The sequence below is a fragment of the Corvus hawaiiensis genome, chromosome 13, assembly GCF_020740725.1.
Source record: "Corvus hawaiiensis isolate bCorHaw1 chromosome 13, bCorHaw1.pri.cur, whole genome shotgun sequence".
NCBI lineage: Eukaryota > Metazoa > Chordata > Aves > Passeriformes > Corvidae > Corvus > Corvus hawaiiensis.
In genome coordinates, this window is record NC_063225.1 from 3,642,554 (window position 1) to 3,662,657 (window position 20,104).

Below are 20,104 nucleotides of genomic sequence, written 5' to 3' on the forward strand. Positions count from 1 at the left end.
GGAACACTATGTTATATATTACTTCATTTGCTTGAGTCAAAACTTAAGCATGTCAATTCAGTTTAGTAATCCCCTCTTTATTCTAGAATTGTCGAATTGGATGAATCTGAGCCTACTTTATTTTGAAGGCTTTCTACAAGTTTGCTCTTGTAGAATGGGTTATTGGCTAATTGTTCTTTCAAATGGCATATTTTTCCTAGAGGATCATCTTTTCCAAATGCTTGTTTTCTACACAATAAGTTTCTAATATATTCTCCTCCTGTGAACAAAAAACACAGCCTATTGCTACAATTTTGACAACTAACATGAAAACTAACCAGGTAATCTGCCCTGTCATTACATACAGAGAATCCTTACAGACCATTAATGGATATCACATCATGTCTGAGAGTCTTGCTCACTGTAGTTGCTCTTATCCTGGATCAGGTGAGTACATCCAAGGTCTCCTAATGCCTTGTGTTGAAATGTATTGCATGATAAGCTGATGCACAGTAATTTATCTTTTTCTTAAGGCTTAAATATTAAAAAAAAAGTGCTTTAATAAAGTAGTCAGCGTGGCCCAGAATCAAATACAATAGAATTTAATCACAAACTCATCTTTCCTCCCCTTTTTGATGTTTTCTTTTAAGGCAGTAACCACTAAAGACCCAGATTGTATTTCAATGACAGTTTTCATTATTTTTAAGACATTCAAACGAATGTGGATGGAGTTGGCTTCAAATTCCAAGTAATTTCAAATGCTAAGATGCCTCTAGATAATTTAAACAATATTTCTAGTTTATGATTTGTTCATAGTAAGATGATTTGTTCATTGAAAACCAAACACCTTAGAGATTGTTTGCCATATCCTTAGATGGAGTTTCTGCTGACAGTGTTTTTTCCATAGTATTAGCCGTACTGAAATGCAAGTGAATTATAAATTTAACCATTTATCCACGAGTCTATCTTGTTTGAATTTCACAGGACCCATTTTCAAGCACAGTTCTCCCATGTAAGCAGGCAGTGCATATTTTCTAGTCACTACCTTGATCTGAACCCAGTTAGGAGTTCTCAGTTTGCACAAATTTCATTGTCCATTTTAGCACACCTGATTCAGTAAAATATTGGAGCCATTATGGATTCCTCTCATGCACTTAATGTTTCCTGAGTAGTGGAGCTGTAATTGTTGTTTAAATACACAGACATCTGGAACTTTTGCCCTGAAGGCCCCCTTTGTGAAGTATTTTTCACTCTGCCCTTGTGTTACTATGCCCTGACCTCTTCTGCTTGTAACAGTTACCTTTAAGAGAAGCTTTTTTACCATCGCATCAGCATTTATCTGAACCACTTCCCATTTTTTTTGTAGTATTTCTCATTTCCCTCATTTTGCAGACTAAATCACTAACTTTGCATAAAACTTAAGGATTATCACCCAGGAAATTCCAATCCTTTTTTTCCATGAGATCTAACTATGTGATTATAAAGCCTTCCAACATTCCTTAGCCACTTTGTATTACTGACTCCAAGCTATAACTTTTACTTGTATCTGAACTGAATACCTGTGTTTTTCAGGGTGCCTCCACCAAGTCATTAACACCTAGACTATTCAAGCTGGCTCGTTAATTAGGTTTTCACCTTGTCTGTGTCATTGAGCAATTAGGCTTTGAAGTGAAATTTCCACAGGGCATTTCCCACTTGCAAATTCTTGTATCACTTCGGCAGAGACAACATGGCTGCTATCCTTGGGCTACAAGCAGGATTAAAAAAAAAAGTTGTAGGCATACAGCCTTATTAAAGTTCTTTATCTAATCCAATTTTACAGCTAAGAGCAACAGCAACTCCCTAATCTATTCATTCCCCTCCACAGCGATTTATTTCAAACCCCTTCCTTCTTTGCTCTGGTCCAGCCATTCTTAAAGGCGAAGATTAGCCAATGCTGCCTTCTCTCCCTAATTCCATAGTACAGTAAGAGCTTGCTTTAGTTCCTTTTATGGAGCTCCAATATCTTCGTTTAGACCTTATTTCCTCACCTGAGGTGTCTACAAATGTGTCGCTAATTTAAGCCATACCTAATTTGGCCCTGGCAGTTAACATCTTGCTGCCAGTTTCAATTAGGGAGGAGAAACAACTGCTGAAATCAGGTGTCTGAGGTGTAATCATATTTACTTGTAAGGAGGCCGAAAAAGCTCTTTCCCTAGACACAGGTGGCACCAGATAGCATGGTAATTGCAGGCGTCTTTCAAACATTTCCAAAAACTTCCAGAGCAAATGCTGACTGGTGCTCTCCTCTTTGCTTTCTCTTCTGCCTCTTCTACAGAGAGTCCTTTGTCAAGCAATATCCAGATCCTTAACTCATTAATGTGTTTGTCTTTACACTTAATTTCTTAGTGGTATAATAACTTTTTCTAAAAAGTGCGAACAGCGATTCCTTTCTCCCAATTTACAATATGAAAATCACTCTCAAAGTTCTTATATTTTTTTCTTCTTTGCTATTCTAAAGAAGTAACTATAACACACTCTGGAAATGCCTTTCTTTTTCTTCTTTGCTATTCTAAAGAAGTAATTATAACACACTCTGGAAATGCCTTTCTCTCCCAACCCAATCAAAATGCAGTGAGCATGACAGTGAGTGACAGAGAGCCCTGCTGCAGCCAGCAAAGCTTATTTCTGAACTGCTCCCCAGGTCCCTGCATAAGTTTCAGCTGAATCATAACTCCCAAGTATCCTTGCAGCCAGGATCAAGCAGCATTATCACAGAGCTTATCTTCCCCAGAATCTAAGCGTCGCTTGGAAGTGCTTTCCCATGAAGGCAGAGCCACATCTCCAGTTTATATCAGCACATTCCTGATACACAGTCGTATTTCAGTATGTAACCAATCAATCCCTCATATAACAACCAACCAACCAACTAAAACATCCTTTTAGCAGAGCTCTTTCTAGTCCATCTGCTCCTCTGAGTGAGGGACTGTGCCCTTTGGAACCCTGAGCAGCATCGCTGCAGGTTTGGAATCACACTACCAAGTGGATTTTGTTCTGGTGCACAGCACCAACCAGGTGTGTTCTGGACTACTACAAGAGCTTTCATGTTTTAAGAGCTATAATTAAATTACTACCTACAATAATAGACCTGAGGTTAATGAGCTCAGCTAGAGATGCTACGTTGAACCATAAGAAATGAGACAGACCCATTATGAGACGTTTTCAGCCTTATTAGACATAAGACAGATGGAACCAGGCAGCTGACTGGCCTTTTGGTGCTCGGGCAGCGTTCCCTGCCAGCGGGATGCCCCGTGGGTGCCCGGGCGGTGCTCCCCGTGGGTGCGGTGCCCCGTGGGTGCCCGGTGGGTGCCCCCCGTGGGTGCGGTGCCCCGTGGGTGCCCGGGCGGTGCTCCCCGTGGGTGGGGTGCCCCGTGGGTGCTCCCCGTGGGTGCCCCCCGTGGGTGCCCCGTGGGTGCCCGGTAGGTGCTCCCCGTGGGTGCGGTGCCCGGTGGGTGCTCCCCGTGGGTGCGGTGCCCCGTGGGTGCGGTGCCCCGTGGGTGCCGTGCCGGCTGCGGTGCCCGGTGGGTGCTCCCCGTGGGTGCGGTGCCCGGTGGGTGCTCCCCGTGGGTGCGGTGCCCCGTGGGTGCCGTGCCGGCTGCGGTGCCCGGTGGGTGCTCCCCGTGGGTGCGGTGCCCGGTGGGTGCTCCCCGTGGGTGCGGTGCCCCGTGGGTGCCGTGCCGGCTGCGGTGCCCGGTGGGTGCTCCCCGTGGGTGCGGTGCCCGGTGGGTGCTCCCCGTGGGTGCGGTGCTCCCCGTGGGTGCCGTGCCGGCTGCGGTGCCCGGTGGGTGCTCCCCGTGGGTGCGGTGCTCCCCGTGGGTGCCCCGTGGGTTCCCGTCCCCCCGCCCGGCTCCCGCCGCTGTCTCCATGCGACAGCGCGCCGTGGGCGTCTTCCAGCGCTTCATTTGCATAACCCCGCGAATGGCCAATGGGCGGGCGCCGCTGCCGCTGTCATTTGCATGCGGCCGGGCGGTGGCCAATGGGGCGGCGGCGGCCGGGCGCGCGGAGGGCGATGCTCCCGGCGGCGCGCGGAGGGCGCAGCGAGAGGCCGGGCCGGGCGCGGGGACCTGCCGGGACCTGGCGGCCCTGGGCCCGGGCGGCCGCGGGGCAGCGGCGGCTCGAACATGTCGGTGGCGGGGCTCAAGAAGCAGTTTCACAAAGCCAGCCAGGTACGGGGAGCGGCGGGGCCCGGGCGGGCTTTGCTGTTGATGGGCGGTTCGCCCAGCGTTCGCTCCCGCACGGCGCGGCGGATGCCTCCTCCGTCTGTGGCAGCATCACCCTGGCATCTCCGGGGAGTGTTTCCTTCAGCGTTACCTCCGGGTCCTTTGCCTGTGTTTTTGCCTGTCAGCTTCTTGTGTTGTTCTCGCAAGAGAAGGTTGCCCGTTCCATTCTTTTGCTTGGGGCTTCATGTCTTTCCTTTACTGATTAACAATTGTTATTTAATGATGGGTTCGTGTTCGTGTTTTGAGGCCTCAGTTAAAGCTACAGCCTGTAGGGTAGCAGCTTTCCCTTAAAGAGTTCATTGTTTTAATCTTCCACAAATTGCTGGTTTATTATCCTACCTGGAATGCCATGTATTTGTCCTGTAGAGGGTATCAGATGTTTCTAGAGTTTTCCCTCCTTTTCTAGATGCTGTACCCTTATCTTCTCTAGAGTGAATCTTCATTTTCTCCTGATCCCTTTATCTCTTTTCTCTGTTAAATGTGCTTTGCTTTAATAGTTTAGCTGGTTTCTTTTAAGAGAGAAACACCTTTCTGCCAAGCAGGTAGACTGGTTGCATTCCACGGCAGGATGGTGCCAGTGCAAAACCCCGCATTGATGCGGGGCTTCAGGATGTGGCTGCGGTGGGATTCTTCCACTGAAGGTTTTTGGAAGTCTCAGCTGCTTTGCTTGCTCATTCCACGTCAAAGAGATCTGTATTTGTGTTGGCTGTCATTAATGATAATGGTAATATCGAAATTAACCCGTAACCTATTCAGTCAAATCCGACAGCTGCTCGTCTTGGTGAGAGTGAAGAAAATAAAGGTTCATTGAATGCTTGGCTGTCGTCTTTCTAGGTCTTCCTTCAGCTCTGTAGCTTGTCAGCAGCCCAAGTGCAGAATCTGCACTTCGTTTGCATACAGAGATGCTAAATATTTGTATCTAATGTTTCAGTAGTGTGCTCTCTTTCGTGGAATGTACTGATCCTGAAAAATGTTGTGAATTGGTATCTTTTAGTTAACTTTCTCTGTTCTTTTGAGAAAATGCTCGATCTGCAGGGTAAACAAATCCAAGGACAAGTTATTAAAGATTTTTGGCTTGTTTTGCATTTGACATGCTGGTAAGTGATGCGGCCTTTGCTGTGGTAAGCTTGTAACTCAAGATGCAGAAGATACTTAACTGAGGAAGTTTGAGAGGTAACCACAAGAGTCATCTTGTCTTGCAACTAGTAACAGTGCAGGTTACTTAATCCTGCTCAGATGTCAGGTAAACAAACAAACAAAAAAGGTTGGATGGGATCTGATAAAGGTAGTAATAATGGCAGAAAGGAACTGTAGGATATATTGAATTTGACCACATTTATTGGAAAGTTGTGGTATGACTTCCAGTATTCAATACAGTGAGGAACTGCAATGCATAAGAATATTCTTCTTCTCAGGGTCAAAAGTAACGTTTTGACTCATTTTCAAATGTAGAACTCAGCAAGAAATTTTTTATCAGTTGATTGAAAAAGTCTGTTGTTATGGACAGAAATACTGCTTACTAGGAAATTAAAGTCCAGGAATAAGATACTTTTTTTTTTTTTTGCTACATGAGGTAACATAAGACACTTCTTAGGAGCTCATTCTGTAAGAATTCAGATAAGATGTTGGGCAAAATAGTAGTGGAAAATAACAGAAGAAATAACATATATCTATAGTGGATCAAAACACCCATGTCTAAACAATGAAACTGCTTATCTCTGACACACAGAGGCACAGTCATGCCTAGGTGTGAAAGTTGTTGACTGACAAAAGTAAGGTGGAACATGAAAAGTGGAAATACTGGGATTCCATCTTTTAGAAGAATTCTTTTACAAAGTGCTAAAGTAAGCAAATGCAGAGCATGAGAGGTATTTCTCTACAGAAGATTTGTTACATTTCCAAGTACTGTGGGATCACTTAAGGAGACACAGACCTTTGTGTATTGAGTGGCTGAGAGATGCCAATGGTAACTGTTAACAGCAGAGACAGGCATTGCTTGGGGAAAGAATGAAATTAATTCCTTTAGTGTTCCCAAAGGAGAATGGGGGCAGATGACAAAAACTGGCAAATGTCCCAGAGGACATTGAGGAATACTGGAGGGAATGAGACTTGTGCCAGGGCATGTGATTAAGGAATAATATTTGAAAGCTGACAGAACCTAAGGACAAAAAATTTGAAGGCTGAAGCAAGTGTATTAAGACAGTCTGTATTTAACAGTTCATTCAGAAATGTGAATAAATATCAAAAAAGTGACAAGATCCATATATATACTGTGTCCATGCTAAAATAGACTTCTGTTCCATAAATAAACTACAGTTCTAAAGGAAATGTAGAGTAGTATTGATGTAGAGTATAAAAAGATTAAGTAAAATAAAATAAATGGAGTTATGGAATAATTCTGCTTACTCTTACTGAACCACTGAACTTTTTTGCAAAAGAACTGCATTTCAGTTTTGTTGTTGTAAAAGGCCTGCCTCTTCTGTGTGTCTTTGTGTACAGGTTTTTCATTGACTGGTGGTGATCACCTTTGTGTGTAGGCTTAAATTCTAAGTGCAGGAGTCCAGGAGAAAAGCAAAAATTATGATTTTATACATGCAGTTGAGGTTTCTGGAATGTTTGTCTGGTGCTCGTCAGCTTGGTTTGTCTGAAGTTACAGTTAAGTAAATGAGTGTTTGCTTTATGAAAGGTCAGCAGCTAACTTCTTATGGTCACTGACGCCCTTGCCAAAATCAGGCATGACACGCTATTGCAAACTTGGTTGGTGTAGTAAAAAGTCACCATGGGTCTGTCTGTTTGCAATCCAGTAATTCACAAGAAGTGTTCTGATGGTTTTCCCCTAGAATTTTTTACCCAATTGTATTTTTTTTCCCATTGAAAATTGCATGTGTTTGTTGTTCTTCACTGAAGTGTCTGGTAGTGAGATCTAGGAAAGAACTCTTGGGTTACAGTATCTGTTGAAATTACCGCAGGGAGGTCTGCACCCCAGGGGCAGTAGGGTCTTAGCTGTTTTTCTGTACATTCCAATATATAAAGCTGCAGTGCTACTCCCTTGTCTGTCCCCTAATGATTGCTTCCCCTGGTGTCACAGGATGGATAGACCCAAAGCTTGGATGTGTCTCAAAGTTTCTGTGTCTGTTATGTAGTGATAATACCCTTCACGTTATTAGAATTTTCTTTACTATGCTTTCTGCTTACTAGGTTGTAAGTTTAAATTGAAGTTCTTTAATTGAAAGTGGACTGCAATGAGGATCACTTCCATTCTCTCCATTAAATATCAGTGATGATTCCTTGAGTATAACTCATTTGACTAATGAAATACCAAGCAGAACCCATGAAGTGTCTTACCACCTCTCACTGGCTGATAAGCAAGGCCAGGCTGTTTCTCAAAGCTGATTAACTCATGTGCAACCTCCATGAAATTCAGCTTTTTTTTTTTTTTTTTTTAGAATGTATTTTCAAATATAATTTTTTAAATTAACTTTCGTGGAGTTGTGTTTGCAATGAGAGTTTGTGTCCTGTCGCTTTCAGCCTCTGCCAGATCTGATCTGTTTTCCTGTTTTCGATTTGAAAGCGTTTGATGTAGGTGTGTGTATCTCTGCCTGCTGGTTCTGCAGCCCTTGTTCTCGTGGTGGCTGTGCATGTGGGATAACCCAGGTGGTGGAAGGACTGCATCTTCTGGTGCATACTGGGAGTATTTTTAGAGTTTAGAAAAGCAGGAGGCACAGAGAGTGAATAAGAAAGCCTTAATAGGTGTCAGACACATTTCTGATTTCTGCTGTGCTCTAAAACCACAGCCAGGTGAGGATCTCTGTGTAAAGATGTGGGATTTTTCGAAGTACTTGGAGGCTGGTGAGCTCAGAACCTCACTCCCCTAGGCTGTTTTGAAAGCTCAGCCACGATACTGGCATAGGAAATCTGCTGTTGAGTTTGAATTCACACTTATAAAATATTTTTTTAATTAATTGTAGCTGAAGGCTGTGTATAGAAGCAGTTTCACTCTCAACAGCTTATTCATACTGTATTTCTTGGGCTTAGTTTCTCAGAGCTAGTGGAAAGTAAGGCTTTTCTGAGGAAACACAACTAGCAATATTCACAACTATTGTGAATACCTTATTTGTAATGGGATCATCAACAGCTACTGTAGCCTCTGCAGGCTGGGTTCTTAAACCTTCTCCTATTGTCAGTGGAGAAAGAAAGGCTCCAAGAGAATGTGAATCAGGAGCTGGTTCTATTGTCTATAGATAGAGCTTAAGGGGGAACAGATTTTCCAGCCAAAACAACCAAAACCTGTTACTACTTTTTTTTGCTTTCTGAAAATTATTTAACCCAGTGTAATAAATGTATAAATAATACGCTCTGTTTTAATTTCTTATGTATCCTGAGTGGCATTTCTCTTTTCAAGTGCTGCAATTTTTTTAGCAATTTTTAAAAAGCCTTTTACTGTTTTTTAATAGTTTTTATACTTTCAGCTATCACTAACAGTTGCAGGGATGCTGCTTCATACCTCCCAGATTTCTGCTTTTGCTCCTTTAATTTATGTGGCATTTTGATCCAGTCTGTTGGAGTGAAAACCAGCTCAGAATCAAGACCACCTTGTTCCCCAGACAGAAAAAGTTGTGCGATTGGATTTTGTTGTTAGGTTATTTGGGCTGATAGTGGTGTTTTTTGGTTTTTTTGTTCTCTTGACTATTTTTCTTCTCTGTTATGTTGTAGATACTAGCCTAGACATAATATTTAAGCCTTTTTAAAGTCTGTGTTAACACTGAGTTAATACACAAAAGCTTCAGTTACACAAGTGCTTGATAGCAAAGGAAGTCCTTTGGTAAACTTTATACAAAGAGAACCTGATCCTGACAGTAAGACATGAAAGGAAACTTTATTGCCTACACGCAGCTATATTTATTTCCCAGGACTATAAGCTGTTACCATACAGTCTGTTAGAGATACTGTCCTTTAACAGCCAGTGTGAACTGGGCATGATAAATCCATGACAGTAGTAGAGAGAAAGCTTCTGTCCTATTCCTACATTTTATTAGATAATTGGATTTACTTTTCTTCAAATCTTACAGAATTGTGGAAGAAGAACAGTGGTGATATGGACATTAGAATTTAGTTTCTATTTTGAAAGAAATGATTATACTACTTCTGCTTCTTATCAGCTGCTAAGGTAGCCTGCCAGTAAGGCAGAAGTGTAGCAAAAAGAAACTGTAAGTGTTTCAGTCAGCACATGGACAAGTTAGCAGAAGGTAGAGGTCATGTGCTCTGCAGCCTTTAACAATGCAGCTCTCAGAGCCTGCAATAGAGGGATCATAATGCAGTAAATTGGAAACCTAGCAGAGATGCAGCTGCAATTTGGAAGGAGGTTATTTATATTTTACACATAAAATATTTATATATGAAAGTCTGAATGTCATTGCAATAGAGAGTGGCATAATAGAGTGGGAGCTGAACTTTCTCCTTGAATTCATCTCCTTTTATAGCTTCTTGGCTTTGCTGTAGAGTTTTGCACAGGCATCCTGAAAGTCGAGTGAGAGCTGGCACTCCATCCCAAGCTCCTGCTGTTGCCTGAGTCACTGCGGCACATGCTGGATAATACATCGCAGTGCAGGCTCCTGAGAATCCTGCAATGCTGAAAAACAAACAGCCAAGTGAAGCACAGCAGCAGCACTGCATTGACATTTTTTCAGCAGCACTTGATGTTACCTGAAGTTGCAGTGCAACCACTTTCTCTAAACACATATGTAATTCAAATATAAAATGCATCCCATTCTCCACAGCTTCTGTAAAAACCATATAGACCCCAGACTTGGTCTTATAATGATATTGTTAAGGACAAGTTCTTCTGTTTACGTTAATGCCACTTTCACCCTGCTTTATTGCCACAGTCTAGTTCTGTATTGTGCTGAGTTCTCACTGTTGGTCTCTTTTCTGTTCGTGAAAGGCACTGCTGGAGTTTTATGACTAGTTGAGAATTGAAGATGCAGGTTTTAACAATGCTTTTCACAAGTCCACTTAGAAAAGGGCTATTCAAATTTCAGGTTACACCTTCAATTCGATTTTCGAGAGCCCCAGTGTCCTATCACTGTGTACATGTTTCTGTTACCAAAGTTATTAAGAGTTATATGCCTTGATGGGAGAATATATCAGTTAATTTCCTGCAGCATCTCAGATAGCAGCAGCTGTGCATGTGAAACACAAAAATAACTTGGCCTTACATACTTTCTATTCAAAGGACAATGCCAAGCCTCTGAGGAGAATCAATTCTGTTTCTTTGCTAGCCTAATTAAGGTGCATTTTTGATACTGTACTTGTTTGTAATGAACTGTAATGACTACAGTGAAATTAGTCAACTGAACATGACTTAAGAATCCAGGACTCAAAGGAAATCAAGGGGTTCTAAAATTCTGTTTTCTAAGAGTGCCAGTGTTTCTGTTCTTGTGCAGTCAGGTTACAGATCGAAGGTGAAAAAGTGGGGAAAATATTTTTTAATTATTTTCTTAACCAAGCGAAAAAGAAATATAAAAACCAAGTATTAGTGGTCCTAGGTAGTAACAGCCCCTTTATTCCCTGTGAGTGTGTTGCAAATGCTAGTAGGTCTTAGTGCTCTCACTCTTTTTCTTGCAGATGCAAATGAATATGGTACTAGAAAGCGACCTGAGTTCAAGGATAAGGAGCTAGTCAGTGGCAGAACCAAAAGTAGATTATGTGCTTCCAGACTATTGATGCAATGTCCAGTTGCTGTGGGTTTAAAAAAAAAAAAATATTGTTTTTAAAATTTATTTTGCATATGTATTAATAAATGCAAAATGTAGATATGAGTTCGGATTAAAGTTTCCGAATAAATGTGATGTAATTTCACTGACTCAAAGTTCAGCAAGGTTGAACACGGTATTTTCAGTTACCTTTACTGTATTTAATACCCCTCTGGAATGAGCAATCAGTCTTTTAGAAACTGGGATTTTCAGGTAATGGTATCTCCTCAGCAGAAAACAGTGGGGGCGTGTGTTTGTGTGTGTGTGTGTGAAATGTACTTGGTGCCATAAACAAAATGTTGGATTGGGGGTCAAAAAGTCAGTGTTCTGCTTCAAAATTATGATTTTGCCTTTTGCAATCCTGTTGAGAGAGCTAGAAAGTGAAATATGGTGCCTGTGCCATCTGTATGGGCAGAGAATGTCACAAACGTGGGAACGCTTTGTCTTTCATTCCCGCAGAGAGCGTAGCACCTGCCAGCTTGGCATCTGGGTCACAAAAGATGTGTGCAGGGTGAGGGGGGAAGGAGACCCATTAAATGAGGAAATAGGTAATCAAAGACTGTAACCTTTCATCAATTCAGAACCAGCAGTTCCAGTCTGCTCTTTTGAAATTTCTTAAAAAGAAAGTAATATTTTTAAAGATGTTAGGATGAATTCCGTGTGTGGTGTGATCTGCTTGGATGACTGCCTGAGGCACTGGAACACAGCAACTGTTACTTACCTTTAACTGTTTATCATTTTATGGCTTTAGCTTCTGAATAACCCCTACTTGTTCTTTCCCCTGTACATTGTAGTAACCACATAGGATTCAAAGGACCATATCCACTGCTTTGTTTTGTATGGAGAATGCAAGAATCATGGCATTTTCATTCTGAATTTGATGATTAAGAGTTTCCCTTCAGTGATCTCTTCAGCTGTGATTAAAGGTTCCTGTTTCATGGGACTAGGCTTGTCTTGCTACTGATGGATGTACTGCCTTTTTTGTAGGAATTTCTTGCTGCAGAGCCCTGTGCCCCCACAGAGGGGGACAGAGCCCTTTGACCTCATTTGCACCAGTGCTTTATAGCTCATTGGGGAATTCTGCAGAGGTCTGTGTTCTGCGTGTAAATTATTCTTGGAAATTATTTCAGTTTTCTCTGTCATATGTTTAATTTGATAACAATGGAAGTCAATTCTGTGTGCATGCTGAAGGAAGTTTCTGTCCCCATGGATGAAGTCAGCGGTGCATTTCTGCACTGCTGCTCTTACTACTAGAAAGAATTGTGCTTTGTGGAGATGTCTTTCCAGTGTGTGTCTTTCTTAGAAATGGAGCTGAGGAGACCTGTTATCCCCAGTTGTATTGGAGTTTGTGGTGTTGTGTGTAACAGTGTCTTCCTTCCTAAAACCACTGGCATATTTTGAAATGGAGTTACGAAAATAAGGCAAAAATGTACAGTGACTTCCTCTCCAAACTAGTCATGGTGAACAAAGTGATGAAATAATGGTTGTGAGGGGTTTTTTCTTCACTTTTCACTCTGATACATGGAGGTTTTCTAGTAAGTGAGTGAAAGGAGCAGGGATTATTACAAACTTTCAGATACATTAAAGTGCTTGAGACTTGTTTGTTCCATTTAGGTTTTCCAACTCTTGATGAGCACAGGTTGCATTAGCAAAGAGCGAGCTATCTTAAGTCCTTTCTTTTTTCCCATGGGTAGTATTTCTAAGGGCCTCCATGGATTCTAGCTAAGTCAGCAGCGCTGCTGGAAGCACGTTGATGGATTTTTCAAAATATTTGAGGAAGGAGACTTTTAAGGCCATTAAAAATTCAGTTGCATTTGTAGCAGACCCAGGAACTGGAAGCACGTTGCTTCACAGTGCTCTGATGCTGGGTGTGAACTTCGACTTGGGAAAACTGTGAACTAAAATGCCTTAAAAAAAAAGAAAAAGAAAGAAACAAATAAACAAGAAGCCTCTCAAAGAGTGCAGACAATATGCTTGTTGATTCAAAGGGAAAGTGCACAATCCACGTACAGCAGAACCAGGTGGATTGCTTTGAGTAGCAAGTAATGGGGGCTGTGTGGCAGAAGAATGTGGGTGTTTCACACTGTACCAAAAGCACAGGAAACTACAGGACTGGCAGCTTAGATAAGTAGGAATGATGCCATTTAAATCAAAATAATGTGCAGTAAAAAGTAAGGATATGAGAAGGAGTTCTCAGTCTGTTTTATATTGATTTAAAATTCACACAGCTCGTCTAAGTGCTAAAACATGTAAGCAGCAGTTTAATAATATTGAAGGACAAATTTCTAACTTGAATATGTGGAATGGAGTTGTGTAAGAATTACTGTCTGGAAAGTAGTTTCTGAAAGGGCAATAAACAGATTATTTGTCATTTTTCATGCATAAAAAGTAGACTTGCTGATAAACATGCAGAAGTGATGATGAGAAATAGCATGCTAATGTGAGGAGAAGTTAATTCCAAAGCGAATCAACTTAAAATTACAGTTTTGACTGTCAGTGTGTCTGGCTGTGTACAGCTTCTGTTGAGAGTCTTGTTCTGCTTCCTCTGCACAGCTGTAGTGGATGATCTTGACCACATTTTTGCTGGTAATGGATTCACTAAAACTGTCACTTTAAACTATGGCACTGCCAAGGAAGTTTTTACTTTAGATAAATAGTTGTATAGTAACTTTTAAAACTAATACTTCTAAATATTTGCAACGTATCTTTTAGTGTTAGCAGCTCTTGAACTTCGACAGATTTAAAAATATTTGGCCCAAATACATAAGCTTTGAGCTTAAAGCTGTAAGTCACTGTTAAAAATGCCCTCATCTTGTCTATGTTATTTCTCCTGTAGCTGGTGCACGCTTGTGCTTAAAACTATTTGCCAAGTAATTACTGAGACTCAGATAAACTGCTTTGGTGTTGAATGTATAATGAATAGGTCTGACTTAAGGAAAGGTGATGTGAGTATATTCTGGCTTTACAGAAATCAGAATTAGGTTATCCATTACTTTTTCCTGCTCTTTGGCAGGGCTCTTTGACATCAGTTGTGTCAAGTGATCCTGCTAATCGTGCATGTGGGCACTGAGGATGTGTAGTGCTTGGTGTCCTGATAACGTGGTCCAATATATTCAGCCTTTAAAAAAAAAACTCGAACTTTTAGATCAACTGATTTTTGTTTAAATGGATTTTCAGTAAAGTCATGGAATAAGCAGAAATCTCTGGTGGTGGAAATGCAGGAGGGCAATTGGGTAGTCATGAATTATGCAGAACATTACCCATGTTTTAAGAAGTAAATAATATTTACATGTTTTAAGGATTTTGATTTCCTGTTCTGCATATGCAGGCTATGATTGATGTGTTGCTTGATCTCTCCTATTTGACAAACTAGGATTTTTTTCTTTGTTTCAAATGGTGTAAAAGAAATACCAACAATAGCATGTTACTCTAGTGGGAAAATGGTGCATTTGGCTATTCTATAGCAACTCTAACAAAGTCAGACTTCATGCAGGACCCAGCTACAGGGTACCACGCTAATCCATTAAGTTGTAAAATACTTGCACAGCTTTACATCCCTGGATAGTTCTGTGACTGTTGATGTGCTGAAAGCTGACTAGACCCTCCTGAGTTCAGGACTGTGCTGCAATCAGTGATGTATTTAATGTTAACTTTTGCAAGAGGAAGTGGGAGCCATCTTCCTGCATAAAATAGGGTAGTTTAACCTGAGAAAAGAGTGAAGGATCCAGTTTCTGGGTTTAATTCCAGGGCATTGTGCTGGAACTGGTCACATAATGTTCTGGGAACATGAAGTGTATTCAATTCCTCTTAGGAGCTATGAATCAGAGTAGTGCTCTCTTCCAGAACTATGACTGACAATATGCCAACATTCTCTAGAACAGAGCATAGGTTTTCACTAGACTGAGTGGCAATGGTAGCTGTCATATGAAGAGAGCAGAAATGAATTGACCAGTACTGAATGGGCAAGGTAATGTAAAGCTTACTGATTTAGGGCATAGAGGTCATTAAAGAGGTCAGAGCATCTCACTGTACACACACCTTTCCACTGCCTGTGCAGGTACAATGTTTCTGCAGTCAGCTTTAACAGCTGGATGCCATCAGATGCAGGATAAAGTTGCATGGTAGCTTGCATCACCCTAAATCTAGGCTGTGGTAGCCTTGCTCTACCTTCAGGGTAAAGTCCTGTCCACCTGCTTGAGTTAGCTCTGGGTGCTTGTGTGATCACACACACTAAGCTGTTAGAGGCAGCTTATCTGTCTCAGAATCAACCCAGCTCCAGTGTGTGAGCAGCTTTCAGGTGGATTAACCCACTGAAGAGCTCACAGCACACAAGAGTCACTACTACCAGTACAAGGGAAATGGAGGGAATGTCTCAACAGGGATGAAAAGGATTTAGAGAAGGCTAAGCAGCTGTGGAAAAGTACCTTAATGATTATTAGAATGTTTTGTTCGCAGAGTAGAATAAACTCTGCTTTGCAAGGGATTTGTATCTCATTGACATTCTGAGTGATGAGCCAACAAGGAATCTCTGCTACCAGCTCACCCTGGGTTAATGTTGACTGTTGTGATAATGATAATGTATCATGTGAGGGCAAAAAGATCTATCCCTAATCCTGCAGGCCTGGAATCCAAACAGGATGGCTGAGTGGTTTAAGTGAAACGGTGATCAACCTGGATGTGGGTAAAAGGAGTGTTCCTGGTGAAAGCAGCACCTCAAGCCACAGTGAGATCTGAGAGTCTTCAGCCTGACTTCAGTGAAAGACTGAGAATGCTGTTGAAGGAGAGAGGAAACACATTTCTTCAGTGGAGGAAAGAGTGCCTTTATTTCAACCAAGAGGAGTATCTGGGGAAGGAAGTTCTGCTTAGCTGGAGTAAGCACTAGTGTGACAAATGATGTACAACAGAGACACAAGGCAGGGTGAAGTTGTCAAAGGATGTTAAAGGTAGCAAGAGGCAAGCTAATCAGTAAAAAATAAGTGTGGTGTAACTTCTCATGTTCTCTTAATACTCTGGACAAAACAGAACGTTTTGAGGAACTTCCTTGACAATTACTTATTAGCATCTGTAAAAGCAATTTTTAAATACAGTCATGAGAGACATCCAATATAGAAACATCTTAAATGACACTGGAGTGAGGAGTAAGAAGATAATATGAAAGGTTCTCATATTACTTGTAAAGGAAGTGTGTAAAGGGGTTGTTTAAATCTCTGATTTTAAGGGTTTTGGTTTATAGTATAATCACCCTTTCCCATCTTTGCAGTGGGTATATATGAGTGTATCAAAAGGAAGCCACGCCTTCCTTACAAGCACAGAGAACAACTTCAGAAAGGGGGATTGTTTTAAGGCCAAATGAGAATGGTATTGCTGCCAAGTGAAATTTTGCACTGGGAACCTGTGGAGGGAGGAAGAAGTCTTAATGTGGTAGCAGCCAGTGGAATGCATGCAGTGTGTAACTTGTCGTTCACAGCTCCAGCTCCTCTCCATGCAGAGGAAACAGGATGAAATATTGCCCAGTTGTACCTGAAACAAGATGCTGAAAGAGAGGCAGAAAATGGTTCTGACAGGCACTGAGGTGCTGCTTGTCCTGGTCACCCTGGGAAGGACGGGTTGTCTCTGTGGGATGCACCCACTACTTCTACTTGTCTGCAGTGCTCATGCACATTCTGTCTCTATATTGGCTGGACAAGCAACTGCCAAATAGACCATAGTTTAGAATAAAAATCCCCAAAATTTACTTTTCAAAGAAATTCAGAATTTTTTTTTTTAAACGAGAGTTCGGAACTGAGTGAAAAGTCAGTGAAATTGAAAAATGAGGAAGGATAATCACTACAGATATCTTTTTATGGCCCTTTGATGGCTTTACATTTCTCTTTTTAGGATATGCTCACTTTCACAAACAAGATTTTAAACAGATTAGGGAACAGTATTTTAGATTTGCAAAATGAAATATGGAAGTAAAAGTGTGATTCTGTGAGCATGGAGATTCATGGTTTCAGGTATGTCATTGTTCTTGGCTATTTGAGCTCTCACATCAATTAATTTAAATTACTGTCAGAGACATTGGTGTAATCAGGTTTTCTCATTAAAAGTACTTGTATCTTCTCTTCTGTGAAGTGGACAGTCTTGAGTCTGACACTGTTACATTTTTTTGAGTAGGCTTGCAGAACAAATAATGTGTCTGTGTCCTAGATAGGTTAGTTTATTACATTTGAATTCTTACAAAGATGTTTTCCCTTAGAGATGGGTACAATAATGGTGACTTTGAATTTCCTGATCTATAAATGCATGTGTCAGCATCAGTGTTGAGTTCTTTAGGAAACAGTGGAGGTTTGTCAGGAAGAGTTCAAGGTTTTGCAGTACAAAGTAGTTTTTGTTGTACAATGTGTGTGCTGAAGAATAGCTGCAGCAGACAAGTTGGACTAAAATGCTCAGTAATAGCGTGACGTGTCACCGCCTGGTGCGAAATGAGTCACTCTCTATAGAGATGCAAAATCACATTATAGAGTCTAGAGTCGTGTACTTTATTCATATATGGACAAGACTGTCCTTTGTCCCTAATAATAGTTTTCTTCAATATCTGTATGTGTCTAATTTAAGCCCACAGACAGCATTGCATTGGTGTATGTACCATCTCCTGCTGGCGATCTGTTTGATTCGTGCCATTTGCCTCCATTTTCTCAGGGTTCTGTATCTTACTCTCCTTTTTCTATACTTTTTCAGATTTGATTAAAGACTAAGTATAGTTGTCAAACTGGAGTGACTATTTTGTCATACGTAGAAATACTGGCCTCAGAGCTGTATTTGTTTGGGCTTCCTTCAGAACAATTGTTTATGTTCTGACTGGACAGTTGCAATAAATAGGAAAGATCATTCAGTGCTGCTTGGAAAGATCACATCTGAAGTCATCAAAGGGCAGTGGGAAATGTTTCTGTGCAGAGAATTGGAATAAGTCTGGAGAAAGCATGAGAGAGTTACTGGAGCTCCATGGTTTATGCAATGGCATAGAGATGAAGGCTTTGTTTAGGAATATGATTTTTCTTGTTGAATTGTGTCTGGATTTTGCCACAAATTGGATTTATAGGCAAGGAGGAGTAGGCAGTGTGTAGGTAACTTGAAAAACTGCCATGAGATGGACGCAGTTTCTGGATCATACTTCTCAGTGTTTTTGTTGCTTCCAAAGTTCAGTAACTGCCAAGGGCATCAAATGTAAAAGCACAGTGGTTTAGAAGTGCCTATGTGAAGCCTGTGTTTCTTACTTTTTCATCCCACTGGTGTGGTCAAACAGAGTGAAAATTGCAGTGTTACTGGGTGTACTCAGCCTGTGTAGGTACCTGGGAAGGATGCCAAGTCTGATAGGGATTTCAAGTTTAAAGCACTTAAGACTAGATCACAATCACAATGTGTCTCAGAATTACAGAACTAGAAGCAGCAGCTGTGCCCAAGTTCAGCTGGTTTAAGAGCCTGTAGGAGCTGGAGGTAAAAGTCCAAATTCAGGATAATGATATTACTGCAGTAGATTGTCTGGGTAAGTAAATAACAAGTTCCATTAATCACTGGGTGGTCCAGCTCATTTGTGAGAGGCTATGGGGGAGCAGAGGGGGAAGAATTGTGTTTGAATTGTTCTTTATTGGAGTTCAAGTCCTTTGGCCAGAATGGCCTGGAATAGCAGGCGCTGGGCCACTGCTCTTGAGATGCTGTTCTAGGTCTCTGTGGCTGGAATCAAGCTTCTGCTTTGTGACAGCTGCTCTTCTTCCCTTCAAATGTACAACTCATTTCCTTTCACATTGTTCAGGGGCTCACGTTTAAACTCTGTGCTAATGGTTAAAAAGAATGAGGAATGCCTGTAAATAGGAAGGGGAGAAAGCTGCTCTATGTTATGGGGAAGAAATAAAAGGCACATTTTACAGCTACAGTTGAGGGTCCCTCCATAATGATCTGCATGTGATTACTGATTGCTTAATATTTTTCTGTCAAAAAACTTAGTAAAGAAAAATGATCTCAAATACTGTATGCATTGTAAGAGAAAGGACTTAGCCTTTTAGGTTTATTAAGTGGTGGAATACATTCCTTTAAACATTTCTGCTAGAATTACATTAAACATTCTGTATGCTTCCAACTCATGGGTTTAATGTTACCTGGTAGAGCTGTAGGTCTCACTTGAAGCTTAAATCAAAAAGTGTTTTGCTGCTGAAGGCAGGAGGAGACTCAAGTCCCATTTACAAAATGAAGGGTTTAATACATGCTGATGACATTTTGTCTAAGTGACAGATTTCTAATCAAAAGCCTCTACTCTTGCAGGTGGTTTAGAACCAAGGTGTGTTGCATTTTCTGAGCCTGGCACTCAGTGTGCTTCATAAGCCATTTGATGAGTAGTTGTTCACAGTCAGTGCAAGTGGTGATGCTTATCTGGTGTGTTCTTAAATGTCCCTGCATCTGTGGGAAAGTGCTTTTGCAATTTAAAGGCAGATGGTTAAATTTAATGAAATGTGGAGTCATAAAGGGTGCATATCAATGTGATAGAAAACAAACCTGATAGAAGGTGGTTTTTCAAGGAAAGGTTTATTGCAAGTCTCTTTGAAAGCAAAGGTAGCTTTTATCTCTTTCTGGCTGTTTTCTCCCTGCTCCTTTTGTTATTTTCTGTTTCTCAAAATAACAGCAAGTACATGATCTTGTCTGGGATGTTCTTTACAGTATTTCTGTCCTAGGACTCTATTCTTTTAACCTTGAGTTGAAATCATAAATTACCAGGATAAACCAGTCCTGTACTTTGATAAAAGAGCATGAGAGTGGTACCAATAAATGACTCCTGAACAGAGCACTGAAGAGAACAAAAGTATATGCATGTCTTGATGGGAACAGAAAAGAGACACTAGCAGGGAAAAAGGAAGGAGGGGCTGGCTTGTGAGAGAGAATATTTAGGATGGAAGGTTGAATGATTTTTATCATCTGTAGATGCACAAAGTAACTGGTCCTTCTGAAGTGTTTCATTTCCTGCCCAAGTATAATTTCTCTGCACAATTTATCAAGCCACTGCTCCTAGATGTGGGAACATTTTTTTTTTTTACATTTATGCAGCAAAAAATGGAACAATAGCTGGACAATTCTTGGTCCCTC

The 20,104-nt window shown here is 41.2% G+C and overlaps 1 protein-coding gene across 3 annotated transcripts in view; it reads left to right on the forward strand.

Moving 5' to 3' along the window:
- The window catches only part of SH3GL3 (SH3 domain containing GRB2 like 3, endophilin A3), a 56,013-nt gene that overhangs the window by 8,854 nt on the left and 27,055 nt on the right, over positions 1–20,104 (forward strand). The window contains exon 1 of one of the 3 annotated variants that reach the window (XM_048318261.1): positions 368–426. The exons of 1 other annotated variant lie outside the window; for it this stretch is intronic. Coding sequence is in view for 1 of the 2 variants with exons in the window: in XM_048318262.1 (XP_048174219.1) it covers positions 4,140–4,184 (45 nt within the window). In the remaining variant the exon portion in view is untranslated. Of the gene's footprint in view, positions 1–367; positions 427–4,042; positions 4,185–20,104 lie in introns of those variants that run through there. One more of the 3 variants, XM_048318262.1, reaches the window with a different exon arrangement.